The sequence below is a fragment of the Cherax quadricarinatus genome, chromosome 91, assembly GCF_038502225.1.
Source record: "Cherax quadricarinatus isolate ZL_2023a chromosome 91, ASM3850222v1, whole genome shotgun sequence".
NCBI lineage: Eukaryota > Metazoa > Arthropoda > Malacostraca > Decapoda > Parastacidae > Cherax > Cherax quadricarinatus.
In genome coordinates this window covers 12,457,000-12,480,467 of record NC_091382.1, presented here as the reverse complement: position 1 = coordinate 12,480,467, position 23,468 = coordinate 12,457,000, and the positions used below count along the sequence as shown (strand labels likewise).

Here is a 23,468-nt window from a genome sequence, read left to right as displayed (position 1 = left end):
ATGGAGGGAATATTTTGAGGAATTGTTAAATGTTGATGAAGATAGGGAAGCTGTGATTTCGTGTATAGGACAAGGAGGAATAACATCTTGTAGGAGTGAGGAAGAGCCAGTTGTGAGTGTGGGGGAAGTTCGTGAGGCAGTAGGTAAAATGAAAGGGGGTAAGGCAGCCGGGATTGATGGGATAAAGATAGAAATGTTAAAAGCAGGTGGGGATATAGTTTTGGAGTGGTTGGTGCAATTATTTAATAAATGTATGGAAGAGGGTAAGGTACCTAGGGATTGGCAGAGAGCATGCATAGTTCCTTTGTATAAAGGCAAAGGGGATAAAAGAGAGTGCAAAAATTATAGGGGGATAAGTCTGCTGAGTATACCTGGTAAAGTGTATGGTAGAGTTATTATTGAAAGAATTAAGAGTAAGACGGAGAATAGGATAGCAGATGAACAAGGAGGCTTTAGGAAAGGTAGGGGGTGTGTGGACCAGGTGTTTACAGTGAAACATATAAGTGAACAGTATTTAGATAAGGCTAAAGAGGTCTTTGTGGCATTTATGGATTTGGAAAAGGCGTATGACAGGGTGGATAGGGGGGCAATGTGGCAGATGTTGCAAGTGTATGGTGTAGGAGGTAGGTTACTGAAAGCAGTGAAGAGTTTTTACGAGGATAGTGAGGCTCAAGTTAGAGTATGTAGGAAAGAGGGAAATTATTTCCCAGTAAAAGTAGGCCTTAGACAAGGATGTGTGATGTCACCGTGGTTGTTTAATATATTTATAGATAGGGTTGTAAGAGAAGTAAATGCGAGGGTCTTGGCAAGAGGCGTGGAGTTAACAGATAAAGAATCACACACAAAGTGGGAGTTGTCACAGCTGCTCTTTGCTGATGACACTGTGCTCTTGGAAGATTCTGAAGAGAAGTTGCAGAGATTGGTGGATGAATTTGGTAGGGTGTGCAAAAGAAGAAAATTAAAGGTGAATACAGGAAAGAGTAAGGTTATGAGGATAACAAAAAGATTAGGTGATGAAAGATTGAATACAGTGGACCCCCGCATAACGATTACCTCCGAATGCGACCAATTATGTAAGTGTATTTATGTAAGTGCGTTTGTACATGTATGTTTGGGGGTCTGAAATGGACTAATCTACTTCACAATATTCCTTATGGGAACAAATTCGGTCAGTACTGGCACCTGAACATACTTCTGGAGTGAAAAAATATCGTTAACCGGGGGTCCACTGTATCAGATTGGAGGGAGAGAGTATGGAGGAGGTGAATGTATTCAGATATTTGGGAGTGGATATGTCAGCGGATGGGTCTATGAAAAATGAGGTGAATCATAGAATTGATGAGGGAAAAAGAGTGAGTGGTGCACTTAGAAGTCTGTGGAGACAAAGAACTTTGTCCTTGGAGGCAAAGAGGGGAATGTATGAGAGTATAGTTTTACCAACGCTCTTATATGGGTGTGAAGCATGGGTGATGAATGTTGCAGCGAGAAGAAGGCTGGAGGCAGTGGAGATGTCATGTCTGAGGGCAATGTGTGGTGTGAATATAATGCAGAGAATTCGTAGTTTGGAAGTTAGGAGGAGGTGCGGGATTACCAAAACTGTTGTCCAGAGGGCTGAGGAAGGGTTGTTGAGGTGGTTCGGACATGTAGAGAGAATGGAGCGAAACAGAATGACTTCAAGAGTGTATCAGTCTGTAGTGGAAGGAAGGCGGGGTCGGGGTCGGCCTAGGAAAGGTTGGAGGGAGGGGGTAAAGGAGGTTTTGTGTGCGAGGGGCTTGGACTTCCAGCAGGCATGCGTGAGCGTGTTTGATAGGAGTGAATGGAGACAAATGGTTTTTAATACTTGACGTGCTGTTGGAGTGTGAGCAAAGTAACATTTATGAAGGGGTTCAGGGAAACCGGCAGGCCGGACTTGAGTCCTGGAGATGGGAAGTACAGTGCCTGCACTCTGAAGGAGGGGTGTTAATGTTGCAGTTTAAAAACTGTAGTGTAAAGCACCCTTCTGGCAAGACAGTGATGGAGTGAATGATGGTGAAAGTTTTTCTTTTTCGGGCCACCCTGCCTTGGTGGGAATCGGCCAGTGTGATAAAAAAGAAAAATGATACACTGTACATATCTAAAAAGAAAAGAATGGCAAGAGTTGCAGCAGCAGACACTCCAGCTTTGCTCTTGGTTAGAGTTAGTTCTGCTGGGGAGTTAAAGCAAAAAACAGCATTGAAAAGCTTCTCTGCCTGCTGCTACTGCTTGGGTAACCAAGGAATGTTTCAAACAGTGATGTTAAGATCATTTTGTGAAAGATGTTAGACTACTGTTTTGGCAAAGGGTTACCCTTAAACATTTTTATGATTGATAATGCCCCAGAACATTCAGTTTATCTATATTATAACTAAGCTATCACATCTCTCTCTGATTCTTATGCCACTATCACTACTCCCTTCTTGCCACCTCTGCCACTGTTACACTAATTATTCTACTACTACTTCTTCCACTACCTTTAGCACTACTGCTACTACTACAATTATACTTCCACCTCCTCTTTTGTTGTTCTACTGGCCCCTGCCCCCTGCATCCCCCCCCTCTTGAGTATATGTATATACTGGATCCTTCTCCTTCACACTTTTATGTGACTTGTTAATGCCAAGTTGGACCAAAATATCATCACAAATTTCATTCACCTATGTACAGGTTATTTCTGTATCTACATTATTAACAGGGCACCTGTGCAAGGCTGATATGCAGTTTTTAAGATACAGTATTGCGAGTTAATGAAGTGATAATTATTATTATTATAATTGAAGGGGAAGCGCTAAACCCATAAGATTATACAGCGCCTGAGGGGGTATGTGGAAGGTATTCAGGTTTAATTCAGGGAACTGGAGAACAGACCCAATTCCCTAGATCAAGAGCCCCTCACCAGCATTAAGGAACCTTCATTGAGGGGAATGAAGTGATGAGAGTTACTAATTTCTTAGGCAAAATTACAGTACAATGCTATACTTTAAGGACTGTCTACATATTACAATGTATTGTACATGTATATCTAAACCATCTCTCTCCTGTGTCTTAATTAAACTTTTGTCTTTTCAGCCGATACACAAGGCTAAACTTATCAGCCCACTATCGAGAGGAAGTGGGAAGAAAGGCGAAGCAGTTGTTAGATTATGGTCGGGTAAAGTATTTACAGCAGCAGGGATTCCAGTGTCGTCTTGTACAATATGTGTCCAAGGAAAAAACGCTAGAAAATATTGCCCTTGTTGCCAACTTTATTGGAAGTTAGCATAGTTATTTGTATGATGCATCAATAAAATCATATACCTATATACAGTTTTTTCAGTGATTTCAGCATGTTCGTAACAGTTTATATTTTAGTGAAATATACATAATATAACCATTCAGGTAATAGTCCAAGATTATTTAATATTTCACAGGCCTAAAGTACTATTAGGGTTATTTCTCATTCTTCATCTTTGAAACAGCAATTAAATTTAGCTTTTTGACAAACTTTACTATTAAGCTGCAAATATACATTATTTTATAATGCCATATTGTTGAATACAAATTTTAACCAAAATTCAAAGTACTCAGACATTCCTGATGTATACATGTTCTTGTCTAGCTGTTGGTAATTTGAGTCCATCACAATAAGAGGAGAGAGGATTGAGTCTCAAGAATTACTTTGATGAATGGCCTACACTGATGTGTTTTCCTAACCACCCTAGAGGTAAGATATTCCATGCTGCAAGGAAAAGGTAAGATGATGATGGGTTATGGAAGGAAGTGGAGTTGAGCAAAGAACACGAGAAAGGGACTGGGTCGCAGACGATTTAGCAAAGCAAGTGTCAGTTAAGGAATCACAGTGGGAATGTCAAAGAAATGAATGGACAAAGCATGTCAAGTCATCAAAGGTTACCGAGATAATGACTAAGGGCCTGTTTTTGACACACAGGTTTACAGAGAAAAAATATAATAGCAAAACAAGAGTTGCTCTGATAAGGCAAAATCAGGTATTATATTCATGGAAAACACATGACTCCATGGGAAAATGAAGAAGGATCCTCTGTAAACCACGTGTCGTAAGAAGTGACTAAAATGCCGGGAGCAAGGGGCTAGTAACCCATTCTCTTGTATAAATTACTAAATGTACAAAGAAGAAACTACCATCCTTTTTCAGATAAACTTCTTGGTGGGAGACAGCTGCTGTGTTAAAAAAAATATTCTATATAAAGTCAGAGAGCAAACAAAGCAAATATTGTAAGGCAGTGAAAAATGCTTTGAGTAAGTAAGTAAGTAAGTTTATTCAGTTATACACAAATACAGTTACATAGAATTATCATATATAGCATAACATAATCTGTAAGGAGTGAAAACTGAGGCCAACTTTTATGCTGCTTAATTACAGTAGTAGCACTAAATCAGCAGGTGTCATTATTATTATTATAATCAAAAAGAAGCGCTAAGCCGAGCAGGTGTCATACAGCACCTGGAAACATGGGAGTCATTCGGATATGATCCAAGGGCAGGGCAGGTCCAATTTTTTGGGAGGATCGCGAGCCCCTCACTGGTATCAAGGAGCCTCCCATAATATACTGTAGCAATTTATTTTTATATTTATTTCATGGGGGGAAGGGGCAGCTAAATCCATAAATTTCAAAGTATCTTGATCCAAGGAAAAGGAGGGAGGGTTCCAATTCTTTGTATCAAGAGCCCTTCACCAACATCAAGGCACTTCCGTCCTTCCTCTCCCTAAAGAGACTTAATATCGCAGAAAGAAACTTCGTGTGATGCAAGGAAAGATGTTGTTCAAATTACCATTTATTATATAAAAAACATAATATATTGTTCAATAAATAACAGATTTCAAAGACACGAAACTATCACACAACATTAACTCTATTACAACACATCACATTGATGAAGGCATATTTTAATTACCATTGTGAATTCAACACCACTTAACATACTGCATACTGAAGAAAAACAACAGTAAGGTGAAACCACAAAACTTGATTAAAATGCCCTCATATAATAATCTTTTCTTGTATACAAACTAAACTTCATCCCGAACATTAGTCCAACTTTAAACCTTTTTTCGCCAGATCTGCCTTTGCTTCCTTAATCTGTTGTTGTAACTCCTCGGCAGCTTCCTGACAGTCGTTGAAAGTGTAAACTCGGTAAGCAATAACAGCAATGGAAACTAAGCCAAACACTGCTACCAAGAAGACAGGAAATAACAAAATTTCCATGTAGTATTGCTTGGTAAACTCATTCTGGATCTGCAAGAAACATACATAACATTTATTTTTATACATGTACAAACATTTGAATGAAACATGCACACTCAACAAGTAATAACTTTAGGAGTGTCAAATATAAACAACTGCTGAGGAAAATTATCGAAGTAATCCATTACTAGTACAGTAGGGCCCCACTTTATGGCATTTCGTTAATATGGACATTATAAACTATGGCCAAAACTTGTTATACAGCTTCCCCCCCCCCCCTCGCTAATACAGTCTCTGTGTGCCAGTCTGTTTACATTCCATTATGTCTGGATACTTTCCAAAACTTAGTGTTTTAATGTTATTGCATATTTTATGTATACAGTACAGTGGAACCTCTACTTGCGAGCGCATCCACATGCAAGTTTTTCCAAATACAAGCAGTCGATGGGTTGATTTTTTTGCTTCCATACGCGAGCAAAACTTCCTTGACGCTGGTGAGGGGCTCTTGCTCTTGATCTAGGGATTTGTATCTCATTTGTTTGTTGGACTATCTTATTGAAACTTGGGCAATGTATGATGGAAAGATGCTTCTTAACGTACACCAAAAAATGAGAAATCAGAACATAAATAATAGAGTTCACTTCTCAGCAATTAGCCACCCCTTAGCGGTATTTTTGTATGGTTTTTATGGTTGTATTCTCGTTTTTTTGGTCTCATTTGATAGAATGGAAGATATATTACAGAAATAGATATGATTTTGATTGCTTTCACGATGAAAAGTACTACCTTGAAATTGAGCTCAACGAGGGAGATATGCTCATTTGCTTAACTATGTCCATTCCAATATGCAGTCATGAATGGGTTGACATTATTTATACAATTATTGCAATAAAGCATAACAGTAAATCTTATATTTTTGTGTGAATAAGAATTACAAATTGTTTATATTGTAATAATAATATGTACAGTGGATACCCGCATAGCGACTTTAATCCGTGCAAGAGGGCTCATTGTTATGCGAAATGATCGGTATGTGAATGAATTTTCCCCATAAGAAATAATGGAAATCAAATTAATCCGTGCAAGACACCCAAAAGTATGAAAAAAAACAATTTACCACATGAAATATACATTTTCCTACACACAAAGAGAAGGATACATGCACAATAGTAGAGTAGTACATGCACAATATATATTGTGCATGTACTACTCTACTAAATGAAGAATAAATGACACTTACCTTTATTGAAGATGCAGCAATGACTGATGAGACACTGTGTCCTGGGAGTGCCTTTTCCTCCTGAGTACTGTAGGTCCTGTTTGGCATTTTCTTCCAGAACAGGCCTTATCACACTGTGTATGCCACTACGATTCTTAAATCTCTCAAACCAACCTTTGCTGGCTTTAAATTCACCAATATGAGCACTAGTTCCAGGCATTTTTCCCTGTTCACCTGGGTGTTAGTCGACTGGTGTGGGTTGCATCCTGGGAGACAAGATTAAGGACCCCAATGGAAATAAGTTAGACAGTCTTCGATGACACTGACTTTTTTGGGTTATCCTGGGTGGCAAATCCACTGGGGTTAATTGTTTCTTGGTATTCTCAATAAGGCACACCAACAACGGTGCTACAGCAGCAGCAGACGGTACTACAGCAGCAGCAGCAGCTGTACCACCAATAGTAGCGATGGTTGATTGGGGTTTATTATACAACCTGGCCAGCTCGGAGACACGCACTCCACTTTCATACTTACCAATGATCTTTTTCTTCATCTCTATAGTAATTCTCACCCTTATTGCTGTAGGGTTGGCACTAGAAGCTTTCTTGGGGCCCATGGTCACTTATTTTGCAGATAAAATCACCAAAAACACTGTAATAATATGAAATGTTCCGATTGTATGCTTGAATGTTACCGCGGAGGCTGGCTGGTAAACAATGCCACCGGCGGCACATGTGAGGCTGGCTAAGGGCGCACATTGGACGTGTCTCGGACGAACAGTGGTAAGCAGGTTTTTGAGCGGTATGCGAGGCAAAATTTTTGCGATAAAAGCGAGCTGTATGCGGATTAAACGTTATGTGATGCCGACGGTATGCGGGGGTCCACTGTATAATAATAATAATAATATGTGTAATAATAATAACATATATAATAATAATGTACTACATAATAATTATAATAATAGACGGCTTCAAAAGGCCATCACTGGATGGCAGTGTTTTTACCACAACAAAGAGGGAGCGGTTGTGGCCGCCTCCACCTGATACATAATGACATATTTTATTCATTCTAGAGTATATATCAGGTTTCCATGTTATTTATATTGTTTGTTATGTCATATTAGATGAACTGTGATAGATAAATAAGCCATATAGAAATTAAGCCATATAGCCAAATGGTGAAATTATGCAAGAAGTATTTTGTCCGGTCTCCAGACAAACTGTCGTCTACCGCCGACACCGCCCATACCACTACATGAATTACATATTTTATTCATTTTAGAGTATATATCATGTTTCTATGTTATTTATATTGTTTATTATGTCATATTAGATCAAGTGAGATAGATAAATAAGCCGTAAAGTTGATATTAGCAAAATTATTGAAGTACAGAATTCCACTGGAACAGATTAATTGCATTTCAGTTAATTTAAATGGGAAAAATTGACTCTGCAAACAAGCAAATCCAGTTGTGAGCAAGGTCATGGAATGGATTAAACTTGCAAGTAGAGGTTCCACTGTATAAGAATAAAAAACAACAGTTTTAAAAATATTACAATTATGTATTTAATAACTCAATAAAAAGTATAATTAGAGATATATTAAGGAAGAAGCTAGGATGACATTGGGAAAAGGTGTTTTTTTTAAACAGTAGCTTTGAAGCTGCTAGCAGAAAGACTAGAGTTTTCTGGTAATGTTTTCCAGATTTTAGATCCTTTTATGCACATTGAGTTTTTGCAAAGATTAAGCTGGACACAGAGAATATCAGAGATTTTTGTGTTTAATATTATGCCTACAAGTTCTGTTGCAACTACCATGAGTTTCAGGGCAGGAATGGTATTAGAATTTATTGTCCTGTTATGTAGTATGCATAGTAATACGAGTAAATTTTTTGTATATTAAGTAAGTTTAGGTCTTTGAAGTGGGGAAGTGTACTGTCTGGCAGTAGACTGGATGATCATTCATGCTACCTCCTTTTTTGTGTTTTTATTGGCCTACGGTGATTTGTTGTAGCGGATCCCCAGGTACAAATACCATAGGTGAGGTAGGGATAAATTAGAGAATATTATATGTAAGTAGTGCTGTCTGAGGTACTACATAATAACATATCTTGGATACTTTTTTTGTAATGTGTTGAATGTGGGTGTTGAATTTCAAGTTGCAATCTAGAAACAGACCTAGGAATTTTCCTTTGTTTTGTTTAACAATGGAAGAACTGCTAATCATAACAATTAGTTGGACACTCATTGCTCTGTTCCCAAACATCATGTGGACAGTCTTGTTAATGTTAAGCATTAGTTTATTGGTAATCATCCAGGTTGATATCTTGAAAAGTTCTTCATTAACCCTTTCAGGGTCGAGAGGCCCTCTCCTCAACTCGTTCTCAGGGTCGAAAATTTTTCAGAAAATAAAATTATTTTTTCTTATGAAATGATAGAGAATCTTTTCCCAATCATAATGACACCAAAAGTATGAAATTTGATGGAAAACTTACGGAATTATGCTCTCGTGAAGTTAGCGGTCTGGACGATGTTTCCGCATCGGCGATTTCCCCCACTTTGAGCCCTATTTTCAGCCAATTTCATTGTACTAGTTGACAAAAATCATATCCATTTCGCTAGAACTCCATTTTTTCTATCACATGAGTACAAGAAATCACCCATTTACCAATTTCAAGTATCCAATAAAGTGGTCAGAAATTGGCAATTTTGCCAATTTCACACAAATTTCAGAAGATGCCAATTTCCAAATAGGATCCAGAATAAGCTAGACAGACATTCCTGGCACAAAAATAACATTTTCTCTGTTCATTAGTCATGTCCCCAGGTCCCTCTTACATCTCTTTTGCTTTCCACTTTGAATTTTCATTCTCACAAAAAATAGAAGATTTACCGTTATGCAGACTACTGCATTAGTGTAGAAATGGTATAAATAATATCAGCGCACTTGTGAAAGATTATTAGACTCACCAGTTGATGTGTATTGGACGCGTGGCATGATTTGTTTACTTTTGAAATTTGGTAAAAATCGAACATTTCTGCTACTTTGAGCTCAATTTCAAGGTACTTTTCATTATGAAACCAATCAAAATCATCTCAATTTCTGTAATATGTCTTCCATTCTATAAAATGAGACCAGGAAAACTAGAATACAACTATAAATACTATACGAAAATACACTGCAAAGTCGCTGTTTTAAACCAAAAACACAGTCATAGTTTTTTTTTTCTCATTATGCACTGTGTGCTGCAGGATTTTTTTATGCTGTGCACACTGACGACATAGACCCATTCTTTCATATGTAGACCTACCAGCTTCCTCTCACTAGATTTGAAGGCGCTAGAATTTAGGCGTTCTAGTACGTCAATAACCCTGGTGCGTAAGCCATACTAGTACGTCAGAAACCCTGAAAGGGTTAATAGTTTTGAGGGCATTCAGATTAGGGTGGGAGATTACAAAAGTTGTGTCATCCACAAAGAGAACCGTGAGTTGCCGAGATACATTTGAAAGATCATTGATGTATACGAGGAAAAGCAGAGGGTCAAGGACACTGCCCTGTAAGACACCTATGCCGATAGGTCTTGTTCACAAGGTTGTGCCCTTGATAGACATAGGTGTCTGTTGGTAAAGTAGGACTTCATATATGAAAATACATGACCTATGATATCATAATGATCAAGTTTGAAGTGCAAGAAAAGTTTTCCTAAGGTCAATAAAGAAGTTTAATGGATACTCATTATTTTCATGAGCTGTGTAAAGGAATTCTAGCATCTGTATGATTGCATCATTTGTGCTTTTATTTGATCAGAAACCAGTCGCTAGCAGGGGTTGAGTATACTGCGAGATACTAGAAAAGAGTATAATCTCGTGTGCATTAATTTTTTGAAGATTTTGGATAACAATAGTAAGTTAGATACTGGTCTACAGTTATTTACATCAGTTCAGTCTCCACCTGTGTGTTGGGGTAACCCTTGCTATCTTTAGTAATGTTGGGAAAGTGTGGGTTTCTTATGATTTGTTGAACAATATTGCAGTGGTGGATGAAAGAACACGAGCTGCTCTTCTCAACAGTAGTGGTGGTATTTGAGCTAAGTTTCCCGACTTGTTTTTCAATGAATTTATAATCAGGATGACTTCAGTGGGATTAGTTGCACCCCATACCCATCCTGTGGGAGGTAATCAAAACGTTAGTAGGCACATAATGGGTCCAAGGACTGGGCCACAAAGTCTGATAGTTAACCAAGTTACCATGGTAACAAACTATCAAGAAACTTTTTGTTCAAGTTTCTATTCTCGAGAGGAACCAAAGTTCCCTTCCAAATTCCCACTAATCATTGGGTATTATTCCTTCCCAAGAAACTAGGAAGCAGGATTTAATACAACACAAGCTGTGTTGACCCACGAACCCCCCAACACCTATGCCACTATGGTTAATATCCAGAGAGAATAAGGAATGATGGCAATATTCATAATCTAGTAAATATACACAGCTGGCATGGAAGGAAAATTACCCACCATGAAGCCACCAAGGATTTACGTATCACTATTCCATTGCAATTATAGCCATGCAGCAGGTGTCATCTTCAGTGCAAATCAATTACAACTGCACTTTTCAAGCACATGTTCACGAAATTACATTTTTAGAGGTTGCACAAACCAAGCGTCTACTGTACTCTTAACACATTACTCGACAGAACTGAAAATAAGTTAATCAATAATGTGCTTTAAGTACTGCACCAAATACCAGTATCCCTGGTAGTAAAGCAACTAAGTGTGCACCCTCATTTACCTATGGGAATAGTGGTATGGTATGGTCAACAAAAATATCAAGTGGTATTTATTTTTTTTTTTATTATCACACTGGCCGATTCCCACCAAGGCAGGGTGGCCCGAAAAAGAAAAACTTTCACCATCATTCACTCCATCACTGTCTTGCCAGAAGGGTGCTTTACACTACAGTTTTTAAACTGCAACATTAACACCCCTCCTTCAGAGTGCAGGCACTGTACTTCCCATCTCCAGGACTCAAGTCCGGCCTGCCGGTTTCCCTGAACCCCTTCATAAATGTTACTTTGCTCACACTCCAACAGCACGTCAAGTATTAAAAACCATTTGTCTCCATTCACTCCTATCAAACACGCTCATGCATACCTGCTGGAAGTCCAAGCCCCTCGCACACAAAACCTCCTTTACCCCCTCTCTCCAACCTTTCCTAGGCCGACCCCTACCCCGCCTTCCTTCCACTACAGACTGATACACTCTTGAAGTCATTCTGTTTCGCTCCATTCTCTCTACATGTCCGAACCACCTCAACAACCCTTCCTCAGCCCTCTGGACCACAGTTTTGGTAATCCCGCACCTCCTCCTAACTTCCAAACTACGAATTCTCTGCATTATATTCACACCACACATTGCCCTCAGACATGACATCTCCACTGCCTCCAGCCTTCTCCTCGCTGCAACATTCATCACCCATGCTTCACACCCATATAAGAGCGTTGGTAAAACTATACTCTCATACATTCCCCTCTTTGCCTCCAAGGACAAAGTTCTTTGTCTCCACAGACTCCTAAGTGCACCACTCACTCTTTTTCCCTCATCAATTCTATGATTCACCTCATCTTTCATAGACCCATCCGCTGACACGTCCACTCCCAAATATCTGAATACATTCACCTCCTCCATACTCTCTCCCTCCAATCTGATATTCAATCTTTCATCACCTAATCTTTTTGTTATCCTCATAACCTTACTCTTTCCTGTATTCACCTTTAATTTTCTTCTTTTGCACACCCTACCAAATTCATCCACCAATCTCTGCAACTTCTCTTCAGAATCTCCCAAGAGCACAGTGTCATCAGCAAAGAGCAGCTGTGACAACTCCCACTTTGTGTGTGATTCTTTATCTTTTAACTCCACACCTCTTGTCAAGACCCTCGCATTTACTTCTCTTACAACCCCATCTATAAATATATTAAACAACCACGGTGACATCACACATCCTTGTCCAAGGCCTACTTTTACTGGGAAATAATTTCCCTCTTTCCTACATACTCTAACTTGAGCCTCACTATCCTCGTAAAAACTCTTCACTGCTTTCAGTAACCTACCTCCTACACCATACACTTGCAACATCTGCCACATTGCCCCCCTATCCACCCTGTCATACGCCTTTTCCAAATCCATAAATGCCACAAAGACCTCTTTAGCCTTATCTAAATACTGTTCACTTATATGTTTCACTGTAAACACCTGGTCCACACACCCCCTACCTTTCCTAAAGCCTCCTTGTTCATCTGCTATCCTATTCTCCGTCTTACTCTTAATTCTTTCAATAATAACTCTACCATACACTTTACCAGGTATACTCAGCAGACTTATCCCCCTATAATTTTTGCACTCTCTTTTATCCCCTTTGCCTTTATACAAAGGAACTATGCATGCTCTCTGCCAATCCCTAGGTACCTTACCCTCTTCCATACATTTATTAAATAATTGCACCAACCACTCCAAAACTATATCCCCACCTGCTTTTAACATTTCTATCTTTATCCCATCAATCCCGGCTGCCTTACCCCCTTTCATTTTACCTACTGCCTCACGAACTTCCCCCACACTCACAACTGGCTCTTCCTCACTCCTACAAGATGTTATTCCTCCTTGCCCTATACACGAAATCACAGCTTCCCTATCTTCATCAACATTTAACAATTCCTCAAAATATTCCCTCCATCTTCCCAATACCTCTAACTCTCCATTTAATAACTCTCCTCTCCTATTTTTAACTGACAAATCCATTTGTTCTCTAGGCTTTCTTAACTTGTTAATCTCACTCCAAAACTTTTTCTTATTTTCAACAAAATTTGTTGATAACATCTCACCCACTCTCTCATTTGCTCTCTTTTTACATTGCTTCACCACTCTCTTAACCTCTCTCTTTTTCTCCATATACTCTTCCCTCCTTGCATCACTTCTACTTTGTAAAAACTTCTCATATGCTAACTTTTTCTCCCTTACTACTCTCTTTACATCATCATTCCACCAATCGCTCCTCTTCCCTCCCGCACCCACATTCCTGTAACCACAAACTTCTGCTGAACACTCCAACACTACATTTTTAAACCTACCCCATACCTCTTCGACCCCATTGCCTATGCTCTCATTAGCCCATCTATCCTCCAATAGCTGTTTATATCTTACCCTAACTGCCTCCTCTTTTAGTTTATAAACCTTCACCTCTCTCTTCCCTGATGCTTCTATTCTCCTTGTATCCCATCTACCTTTTACTCTCAGTGTAGCTACAACTAGAAAGTGATCTGATATATCTGTGGCCCCTCTATAAACATGTACATCCTGAAGTCTACTCAACAGTCTTTTATCTACCAATACATAATCCAACAAACTACTGTCATTTCGCCCTACATCATATCTTGTATACTTATTTATCCTCTTTTTCTTAAAATATGTATTACCTATAACTAAACCCCTTTCTATACAAAGTTCAATCAAAGGGCTCCCATTATCATTTACACCTGGCACCCCAAACTTACCTACCACACCCTCTCTAAAAGTTTCTCCTACTTTAGCATTCAGGTCCCCTACCACAATTACTCTCTCACTTGGTTCAAAGGCTCCTATACATTCACTTAACATCTCCCAAAATCTCTCTCTCTCCTCTGCATTCCTCTCTTCTCCAGGTGCATACACGCTTATTATGACCCACTTCTCACATCCAACCTTTACTTTAATCCACATAATTCTTGAATTTACACATTCATATTCTCTTTTCTCCTTCCATAACTGATCATTTAACATTACTGCTACCCCTTCCTTTGCTCTAACTCTCTCAGATACTCCAGATTTAATCCCATTTATTTCCCCCCACTGAAACTCTCCTACCCCCTTCAGCTTTGTTTCGCTTAGGGCCAGGACATCCAACTTCTTTTCATTCATAACATCAGCAATCATCTGTTTCTTGTCATCCGCACTACATCCACGCACATTTAAGCATCCCAGTTTTATAAAGTTTTTCTTCTTCTCTTTTTTAGTAAGTGTCTACAGGAGAAGGGGTTACTAGCCCATTGCTCCCGGCATTTTAGTCGCCTCATACGACACGCATGGCTTACGGAGGAAAGATTCTTTTCCACTTCCCCATGGACAATAGAAGAAATAAAGAAGAACAAGAACTATTTAGAAAAAGGAGAAAAACCTAGATGTATGTATATATATATGCATGTGCGCATCTGTGAAGTGTGACCAAAGTGTTAGTAGGAGTAGCAAGATATCCCTGTTATCTAGCGTGTTTATGAGACAGAAAAAGAAACCAGCAATCCTACCATCATGCAAAACAGTTACAGGTTTCTGTTTCACAGTCATCTGGCAGGACGGTAGTACTTCCCTGGGTGGTTGCTGTCTACCAACCTACTACCTATGTATGTGATATCACATACCTATGGTATGTGATATAAAAACATTGGGGAACCTATCTTAAACATTACTACACAAATTTGTCATTATATACTTCTACCAGAAAAAAAAATGCTTGACATGTTACATACTGTGTTGGTGACAACTGCTGACCAGGGACCAAGTATAAGCACAGCCCCAGTTAACCATTCCATTAGCTTGGTCATAATGATCTGGAAATTAGGATATATGCATAATTATAATTAAAAAAAAATGTCAAACCAATGGGGGCATTCAAAAATGAATTAAAAAAGGGAGCACACTGCCAAAGAAAGGCAAAGACTATAGAAGCAGGGTACAGAGAAAATGTAGAAAGCAAAACACCACAAGAATGATAAAGCAACTGACCAACACCTGATGAAAACTTCAGACAGCATCTGTATTACAACTGGTACAGTCATTCCTACAAATTCTCTAGATGTTACATTCCTGACAGTCTAGCCAAACTAGAAATCAGAGGAACAAAAAGTCTAACAAATTTTGTTTCAGAAATCATGTATCTGTAATATGTCTGGATGATAATGACATTCATAAATAACAACTAGAAAAAAAATTGGCATGGGAAATCCAGAGCAAAAAAAATGGATAATTAAATGTTTGCTGATTGCCCATTAATAAAAACATTTCATAATTAAAACATATGATTAAGGAAGCTCATGAAGTTGTAGGAATGACTACTGTAAAATCCCTACCATAAACCACAGAGGCTAAGGCCTGACCAGTACAATCAAAATTCCCTCGCATACGTAAGGCTAAACTAAAGGACTGCCCATCTTCGCAAAACAAAACAAGAAAAAGATAAGAAATTATAATGCAAAATCACATGGCACGATTTTCATTTAGTTCACTGAAAAAATAATAAAAATTTCTCAATGATACAAGCCATAAAGCACAAAAAAAGTCATCATAAAGTCAGGTGCACAAGTCGCCAAATATCTTGCCTTGGTCCAGCATTCAGTTGATATCTCCTTAATTTACCTGACATATTACACGTCTCCATTGCTTTGTGTGTTGGATACTTTCCTGACCATTGCACATAAAGCAAATACAGTGGACCCCCACTTTACGATCAGCTCCCAATGCGACCAATTATGTAAGTGTATTTATGTAAGTGCGTTTGTACGTGTATGTTTGGGGGTCTGAAATGGACTAATCTAATTCACAATATTCCTTATGGGAACAAATTCGTTCAGTAATGGCACCTGAACATACTTCTGGAATGAAATAATATCGTAAACCGAGGGTCCACTGTATATAACAAAACACTGGAATTCATTCTGAGACTGTCAGTTCCTGTACATACCTTGATTATCTTTATCAAATAAATACAAAGTTTCTACACATGCACCAAACAGTTATCTAAAAAAAAAAATAAACTTGACTGAAAAGGTGAAGAAAAAATATAATTCAGAATTCCCTAATGTGTTATGTAATATGTACTGGTAGCCATCCAGAGCAGCAGACACAAGCACAGGTGGAGGTAGAGGATAGTGGAAGTGGAAGATGGTGGTGGAGGTCAAACTGATGTGAGTAGAAGACAGTGCAGGGTTGTCAAGGTCACACTAGTGGAAGGGAGGGTAATGTCTCAAGAAGACAAATGTGAGGAGTTGTCATCAGCAGACAGCAGCAATGGTGCTGTCTCTCACCATGAGATGTTTTATAAACCAATCTTCAACAACCAATATGACTTAGTCACCCTGCAGCCACAATTATAATGGTGAGTAATTGTAATTGTTTTACATGATGGTAGGATTGCTGGTGTCTTTTATCTGTCTCATAAATATGCACGATTTCAGGTATGTCTTGCTACTTCTACTTCCACTTAGGTCACACTACATATACATGTACAAGCATATATATACACACACCCCTCTGGGTATTCTTCTATTTTCTTTCTAGTTCTTGTTCTTGTTTATTTCCTCTCATCTCCATGGGGAAGTGGAACAGAATTCTTCCTCCGTAAGCCATGCGTGTTGTAAGAGGCGACTAAAATGCCGGGAGCAAGGGGCAAGTAACCCCTTCTCTCGTATAAATTACTAAATTTAAAAGAGAAACTTTCGTTTTTCTTTTTGGGCCACCCTGCCTTGGTGGGATATGGCCGGTGTGTTGAAAGAAAGAAAGAAAGAAAGAGTACAATTAGGTGAGTACCTTACCCAACACTCACAGACTCACTCACACCTTACCCAACACTCACTCTCACCCTTCCCAACACTCACTCACACCCTTCCCAACACTCACTCTCACCCTTCCCAACACTCACACCACAAGAGTCAGTCCTAGGGTTGGTGCTGTTTTTTATTATATAAACAAATAAATAAATTATATATAATATATTGCATGCATGCATGCAATAAGATCACAGTAAACAGGTGATTTCAGAATATGCAAAACAACTACTGTACTGTGAAAGAATAGAGAAATCCCAAGCGCTTTCGTGACTACTCACATTATCAAGGAACAATGTTCCTTGACAATGTGAGTAGTCATGAAAGTGCTTGGAATTTCTCTATTCTTTCACAGTGGTTGTTTTGCATATATATACAGTGGAACCTCAAAAATCGAACGTATCACATATCGAACGTTTCGAAAATAGGACCATTTTTTCGGACCGTGTCCCTATTATCGAACGCACCCCTATTTTCGGACCGCCGGGTACGGGACCTGTCTGCCAGCCCGCTCTGTCCGCGTCCCCGCACAGGCGCCGTGAGCAGTCTAGCTTTGTTTATGCTTGAGTGAACACTAACCTGCGCTCTCATTCACGCATTTTACGATTGTTTCATTGTGTTTAGTGCTTGTGGGACTGTGAAATAAGCTGCCATGGGCCCAAAGAAACTTACTAGTGATACCCCTGTGGTAAAGAAAGTGAGAAACACCATAGATGTAAAGAAGGAAATAATACAGAAGTATGAGAGTGGTGTGAGACTTGTTGAGCTTGCCAGGATGTATGAGAAAAACAAGTCGACCATCGGCTCTATCCTGTCAAAGAAAGAACAAATCAAGGAAGCTGATGTTGTGAAAGGTGTTAATATATGGAGTGGATGAGGTGCCTTCTTCAAAGATTAAGGAGATTTGTGCCAAGTGGAATGATGTCCAAATGTTTGTGCAGAAGTACCACCCTGAGCAAGCTGAAACAAGCCATCTCTGCAACAAGTTCAGTGACAGACCATGTCCCATTTTAGGGAAATGTTAAAGAGGCACCAGAAACAGAGGACTGTGGACAGTTATTTTATGAGACAAGGGTCCAGTGACTCTCAAGCTGGTCCTAGTGGCATTAAAAGACAGAGAAGGGAAGTAACCCCAGAGAGGGCTTTACCTGAAGTCCTCATGGAGGGGGATTCTCCTTCCAAACACTAACCCCAACTCCCTCTCTCCTCCTCCCTATCTTCCAGATGCCATCACCAATCTTCAATAAAGGTAAGTAAAAATGTTATTTTATATGTATTACTATACATAATTAAAAACTATAGTATTTGTTGTATGTAAAACTGTAATTAATCTCTATAAAATGTATTTTTTGTGTGAATATTTTTGGGTTTCTGGAATGGATTAATTGTATTTCTATTATTTCTTAAGGGAAATATTGCTTCGAATTTAAGACTTTTCGAATTTAGAACTAGCTCCTGGAATGGATTAAGTTCGATTTTTGAGGTTCCACTGTATGTTATATATATATATATATATATATATATATATATATATATATATATATATATATATATATATATATATATATATATATATATATATATATATATATACACACACACTCTTATTAAATAACATTTCGGTCCTGGGACCTTGATCAGGTTTAAAGACAGTATACGTATATATAGGCAGAAAGTAAGGTGTGAGTGATGCCTGGCGACCTGAAGAATGCCATATTGGGATGAGGACGAGTAGACGATGAGATCATGTGATTCCTGTGTTGCTGGGTAGGTGGTACTTTGCCAGAGTGAGTATCATGTATGCTAATGTTTTAGAAATTTTGTGGTTTCCAGTGTTACGTTATATTGTGTCGGTGATGGCGATTAGTGAGGCTTCTAGACACCGTCGGCGTCTATGGTCTTGTTTGGTGAGAACGAGTTGTGCCTCATCCCAGTTCATCAGATGCCCCCTCATCCCAGTTCATCAGATGCCCCATGGAGCCTCTGTCCTAGTGTCTGCTTACATGTTTTTCTACACCAACTTGTCGGTATTTATTACCAAGGTTTATACCATATATGTATATAAATGATATAATGGAAAGACAGAGGTGTCCCTGTTTGCAGCAGACTATGTGAAGCTAATGCAGAGAATTCAAGTGGATGAGGATCAGGTATAACTACAGAGGAATGTGGACAGGCTGTTAGTCTGGTCCAGCGAATGGCTCCTGGAGTTTAACCACACCAAGTACAAATTATTATTATTATTATTATAATCAAGGGGGAAGCGCTAAACCCGGAGGATTATACAGCGCCTGGGGGGGGGGGGATGTGGAAGGCATTCAGGCTTAATTCGGGGAACTGGAGCACAGATCCAATTCCCTAAATCAAGAGCCCCTCACCAACATCAAGGAACCTTCCTTGAGGGGACCAAGTACAAAGTCATGAAGATTGGGGAAGGTCACAGAAGACTGCAGATGGAGCACATGCTCAGGGGTCAAAGACTGGAAACCTCACTTAAGGAAAAGGATCTCGAGGTGAACATCATACTGAGCACATCTCCTGAGGTGCACATCAACAAAATAACTACTGCAGCATATGGGCGCCTGGCAAACCTAAGAATAGCGTTTTGACATCTAAGTAAGGAGTCATGCGCAACACTGGACAGTGTATGTCAGGCTCATATTAGAGTACGCAGCACCAGCATGGAACCCACACCCGGTCAAACACATCAAGAAATTAGAGGAAGTGCAAAAGTTCACAAGACAGGGGCGTTGATCCCCGGAACTCTCTCCAGGTAAACTCCAGGTATGAGGTGTTGAGGGAAATCAACCTGACAACACTGGAGGAGAGGAGTGATGGGGGAAGGGGGGTCACATAACGGCAATGGACAAGGTGGATGGGGACAGGATGTTTCATGGGACAGAGCAACATAGGGTCACAGTTGGAAGTTGAAGACTCTGATGAGTTCCAGGGATGTTAGGAAGTATTTCTTCAGTCATAGAGTTGTCAGGAAGTGGAATAGTCTGGAGAGTGATATAGTAGAAGCAGGATCCATACAGAGCTTTAAGAAGAGATATGATATAGCTCATGGAGGAGGGAGAGTGACCTGGTAGTGACCAGTGAAGAGACAGGGCCAGGAGCTGTGAATCAACCCCTGCAACCACAAATTGGCAAGTACATATAACACTCACTCACCTTCCTCACCACCAACACACCCCTCAACACCAGCACTCGCCCTCACAACAACACTCATTCACCCTCCAACAACACTCATTCACCCTCCAACAACACTCATTCACCCTCCAACAACACTCACTCACCCTCCAGCAACAACACTCACCCTCCAACAACATTCACCCTCCAACAACAACACTCACCCTCCAACAACAACACTCACCCTCCAACAACACTCACCCTCCAACAACTCACCCTCCAACAGCAACACTCACCCTCCAACAACATTCACCCTCCAACAACACTCACTCACCCTCCAACAACATTCACCCTCCAACAACAACACTCACCCTCCAACAACTCACCCTCCAACAACATTCACCCTCCAACAGCAACACTCACCCTCCAACAACATTCACCCTCCAACAACACTTACCAACAACACTCACCCTCCAACAACATTCACCCTCCAACAACACTCACCTTCCAACAACACTCACCTTCCAGCAACATTCACCCTCCAACAACACTCACCCTAAAACAACACTCACCCTCCAACAACACTCACTCACCCTCCAACAACACTCACTGACCCTCCAGCAACAACACTCACCCTCCAACAACACTCGCCCTCCAACAACACTCGCCCTCCAGCAACAACACACTCACTCACCCTCCAACAACATTCACCCTCCAACAACACTCACCCTCCAGCAACAACACACACACCCTCCAGCAATAACACTCACCCTCCAACAACATTCACCCTCCAACACTCACTCACCCTCCAACAACAACACACCCTCCAACAACATTCACCCTCCAACACCACCACTCACCCTCCAACAACAACATTCACCCTCCAACAGCAACACTCACCCTCCAACAACAACATTCACCCTCCAACAACAACATTCACCCTCCAACAACATTCACCCTCCAACAGCAACACTCACCCTCCAACAACACTCACCCTCCAACAACAACACTCACCCTCCAACAACAACACTCACCCTCCAACAACACTCACTCACCCTATAACAACAACACTCACCCTCCAACAACATTCACCCTCCAACAACAACACTCACCCTCCAACAACACTCACCCTCCAACAACACTCACCTTCCAACAACACTCACCTTCCAACAACACTCACCCTCCAGCAACAACACTCACCCTCCAGCAACAACACTCACCCTCCAGCAACAACACTCACCCTCCAACAACACACTCACCCTCCAACAACACACTCACCCTCCAACAACACACTCACCCTCCAACAACACTCACCCTCCAACAACAACACTCACCCTCCAACAACACTCACCCTCCAACAACAACATTCACCCTCCAACAACAACATTCGCCCTCCAACAGCAACACTCACCCTCCAACAACAACACTCACCCTCCAACAACAACACTCACCCTCCAACTACAACATTCACCCTCCAACAGCAACACTCACCCTCCAACAACAACATTCACCCTCCAACAACAACATTCACCCTCCAACAGCACCACTCACCCTCCAACAACAACACTCACCCTCCAACAACAACACTCACCCTCCAGCAACAACACTCACCCTCCAACATTTACCCTCCAACAACACTCACCCTCCAACATTCACCCTCCAACAACAACACTCACCCTCCAACAGCAACACCCACCCTCCAACAGCAACACTCACCCTCCAACAACAACATTCACCCTCCAACAACACACCCTCCAACACTCACCCTCCAACAACATTCACCCTCCAACACTCACCTTCCAACAACACTCACCCTCCAACAACATTCACCCTCCAACACCACCACTCACCCTCCAACAACACCACTCACTCACCCTCCAACAACACCACTCACCCTCCAACAACACCACTCTAAGTGACACGTCTGCAGTAGTAGTTTTACCGGCAGGTGCTGCCATCTATTGGCCTCTCAACACATCTCAGTAACTCTAGAAAATGGTACCAGTAATATGGATGGTTAACTCAACTAGAAGACTCTTCCGATTATAATTAATAATAATAATAATAATCTTTATTTACTACAAGTACATGTACATGGTATACAGTCCTAGCTGACAACAATGACATACTACTACATAGAAAGCCACTTGTTATGCTGAGCATCTCGGGCAAATTAGGTCAGTGTCCCAGGATGCGACCCACACCAGTCCACTAACACTCAGGTACCCATTTTACTGATGGGGAACATAGACAACAGGTGGAAAGAAACACGTCCAATGTTTCTACTCTGGCTGGGAATCGAACCCAGGCCCTCACCGTGTGAAACGAGAGCGTTAACCACCAGGCCACCAGAGCCACTAAATTAACCCGGAGGGTTAGTAACCCTCCATAATCCAGGAATAAGCTAGCTTATTTAGGTACATTTTAGGCAGTTACAGATGTTTATAATTGCCTTACATAATTTATGGCAATATGTTATTATATATGTTGATAACATAAGCCAATAATAACAAAAGGCTGCAGTAAGAATGGTCACACGCTCCATCACTCTTCAGAGACCTAAATCCACTCGCAGTACAAAACATTCACTTACTACTGTGCATCCTACATTTACAGAACATTAAATTCTAGTATTAATCCCGACCTGAAGCACTTCCTTGATAGTTGCAACAGGACCCATAGACATAATACTAGGCCTGGTGGCTAAAGCTCCCGCTTCACACACGGAGGGCCCGGGTTCGATTCCCGGCGGGTGGAAACATTCGACACGTTTCCTTACACCTGTTGTCCTGTTCACCTAGCAGCAAATAGGTACCTGGGTGTTAGTCGACTGGTGTGGGTCGCATCCTGGGGGACAAAATTAAGGACCCCAATGGAAATAAGTTAGACAGTCCTCGATGACGCACTGACTTTCTTGGGTTATCCTGGGTGGCTAACCCTCCGGGGTTAAAAATCCGAACGAAATCTTATCTCTCTTATCTTATCTGACATACCCTGTGTCCAAAATTCAATGTACATAAAAGGGCCCAAAATCTGGAACTCTCTGAAACCTGCAGAGCCACTGTCTCAGCCAGTATCTTCAAAATTACCCTTAAAAAATACCTTCTCTCCCTAATATATCCCAACATGAGCTAAATATGTGAAAACTATATATCTCATTGTCACTAACATATGGAAAATAGTATAAACTTATTTTTAATATCTGTAATGCTCACTACCATTAAAACATTGAATGTTAATATGCTGTTTAGTTTCAGTGTGTAAACAT

The 23,468-nt window shown here is 40.4% G+C and overlaps 2 protein-coding genes across 5 annotated transcripts in view; one reads left to right on the top strand and one right to left on the bottom strand.

The window, feature by feature from the left end:
• LOC128698409 (tRNA:m(4)X modification enzyme TRM13 homolog) overlaps positions 1 to 3,807 on the top strand; it is a gene marked incomplete at its 5' end in the record, with an annotated part of 130,639 nt that extends 126,832 nt beyond the window's left edge. Inside the window, 1 exon segment of one of the 3 annotated variants that reach the window (XM_070104390.1) lies at positions 3,085 to 3,807. In XM_070104390.1, the coding sequence (XP_069960491.1) occupies positions 3,085 to 3,274 (190 nt within the window). 3 annotated transcript variants of the gene reach the window in all.
• Positions 3,808 to 4,793: 986 nt separating this feature from the next.
• On the bottom strand, positions 4,794 to 22,176 carry LOC128704936 (Dolichyl-phosphate mannosyltransferase subunit 3). Of its 2 annotated transcripts, none has more exons than XM_053800153.2 (3): positions 22,075 to 22,176; positions 14,996 to 15,076; positions 4,794 to 5,270 (listed from the first exon to the last, which is right to left on the bottom strand). In XM_053800153.2, exons 1-3 carry the CDS (start codon positions 22,156 to 22,158, stop codon positions 5,064 to 5,066), a joined length of 372 nt encoding a protein of 123 aa, XP_053656128.1. In that variant the 5' UTR covers positions 22,159 to 22,176; the 3' UTR covers positions 4,794 to 5,063. The 2 variants fall into 2 exon arrangements, with proteins under 2 accessions (XP_053656128.1, XP_053656130.1); XM_053800155.2 differs by lacking the exon at positions 22,075 to 22,176 and adding an exon at positions 20,305 to 20,311.
• Between the last annotated feature and the right edge of the window lie 1,292 nt (positions 22,177 to 23,468).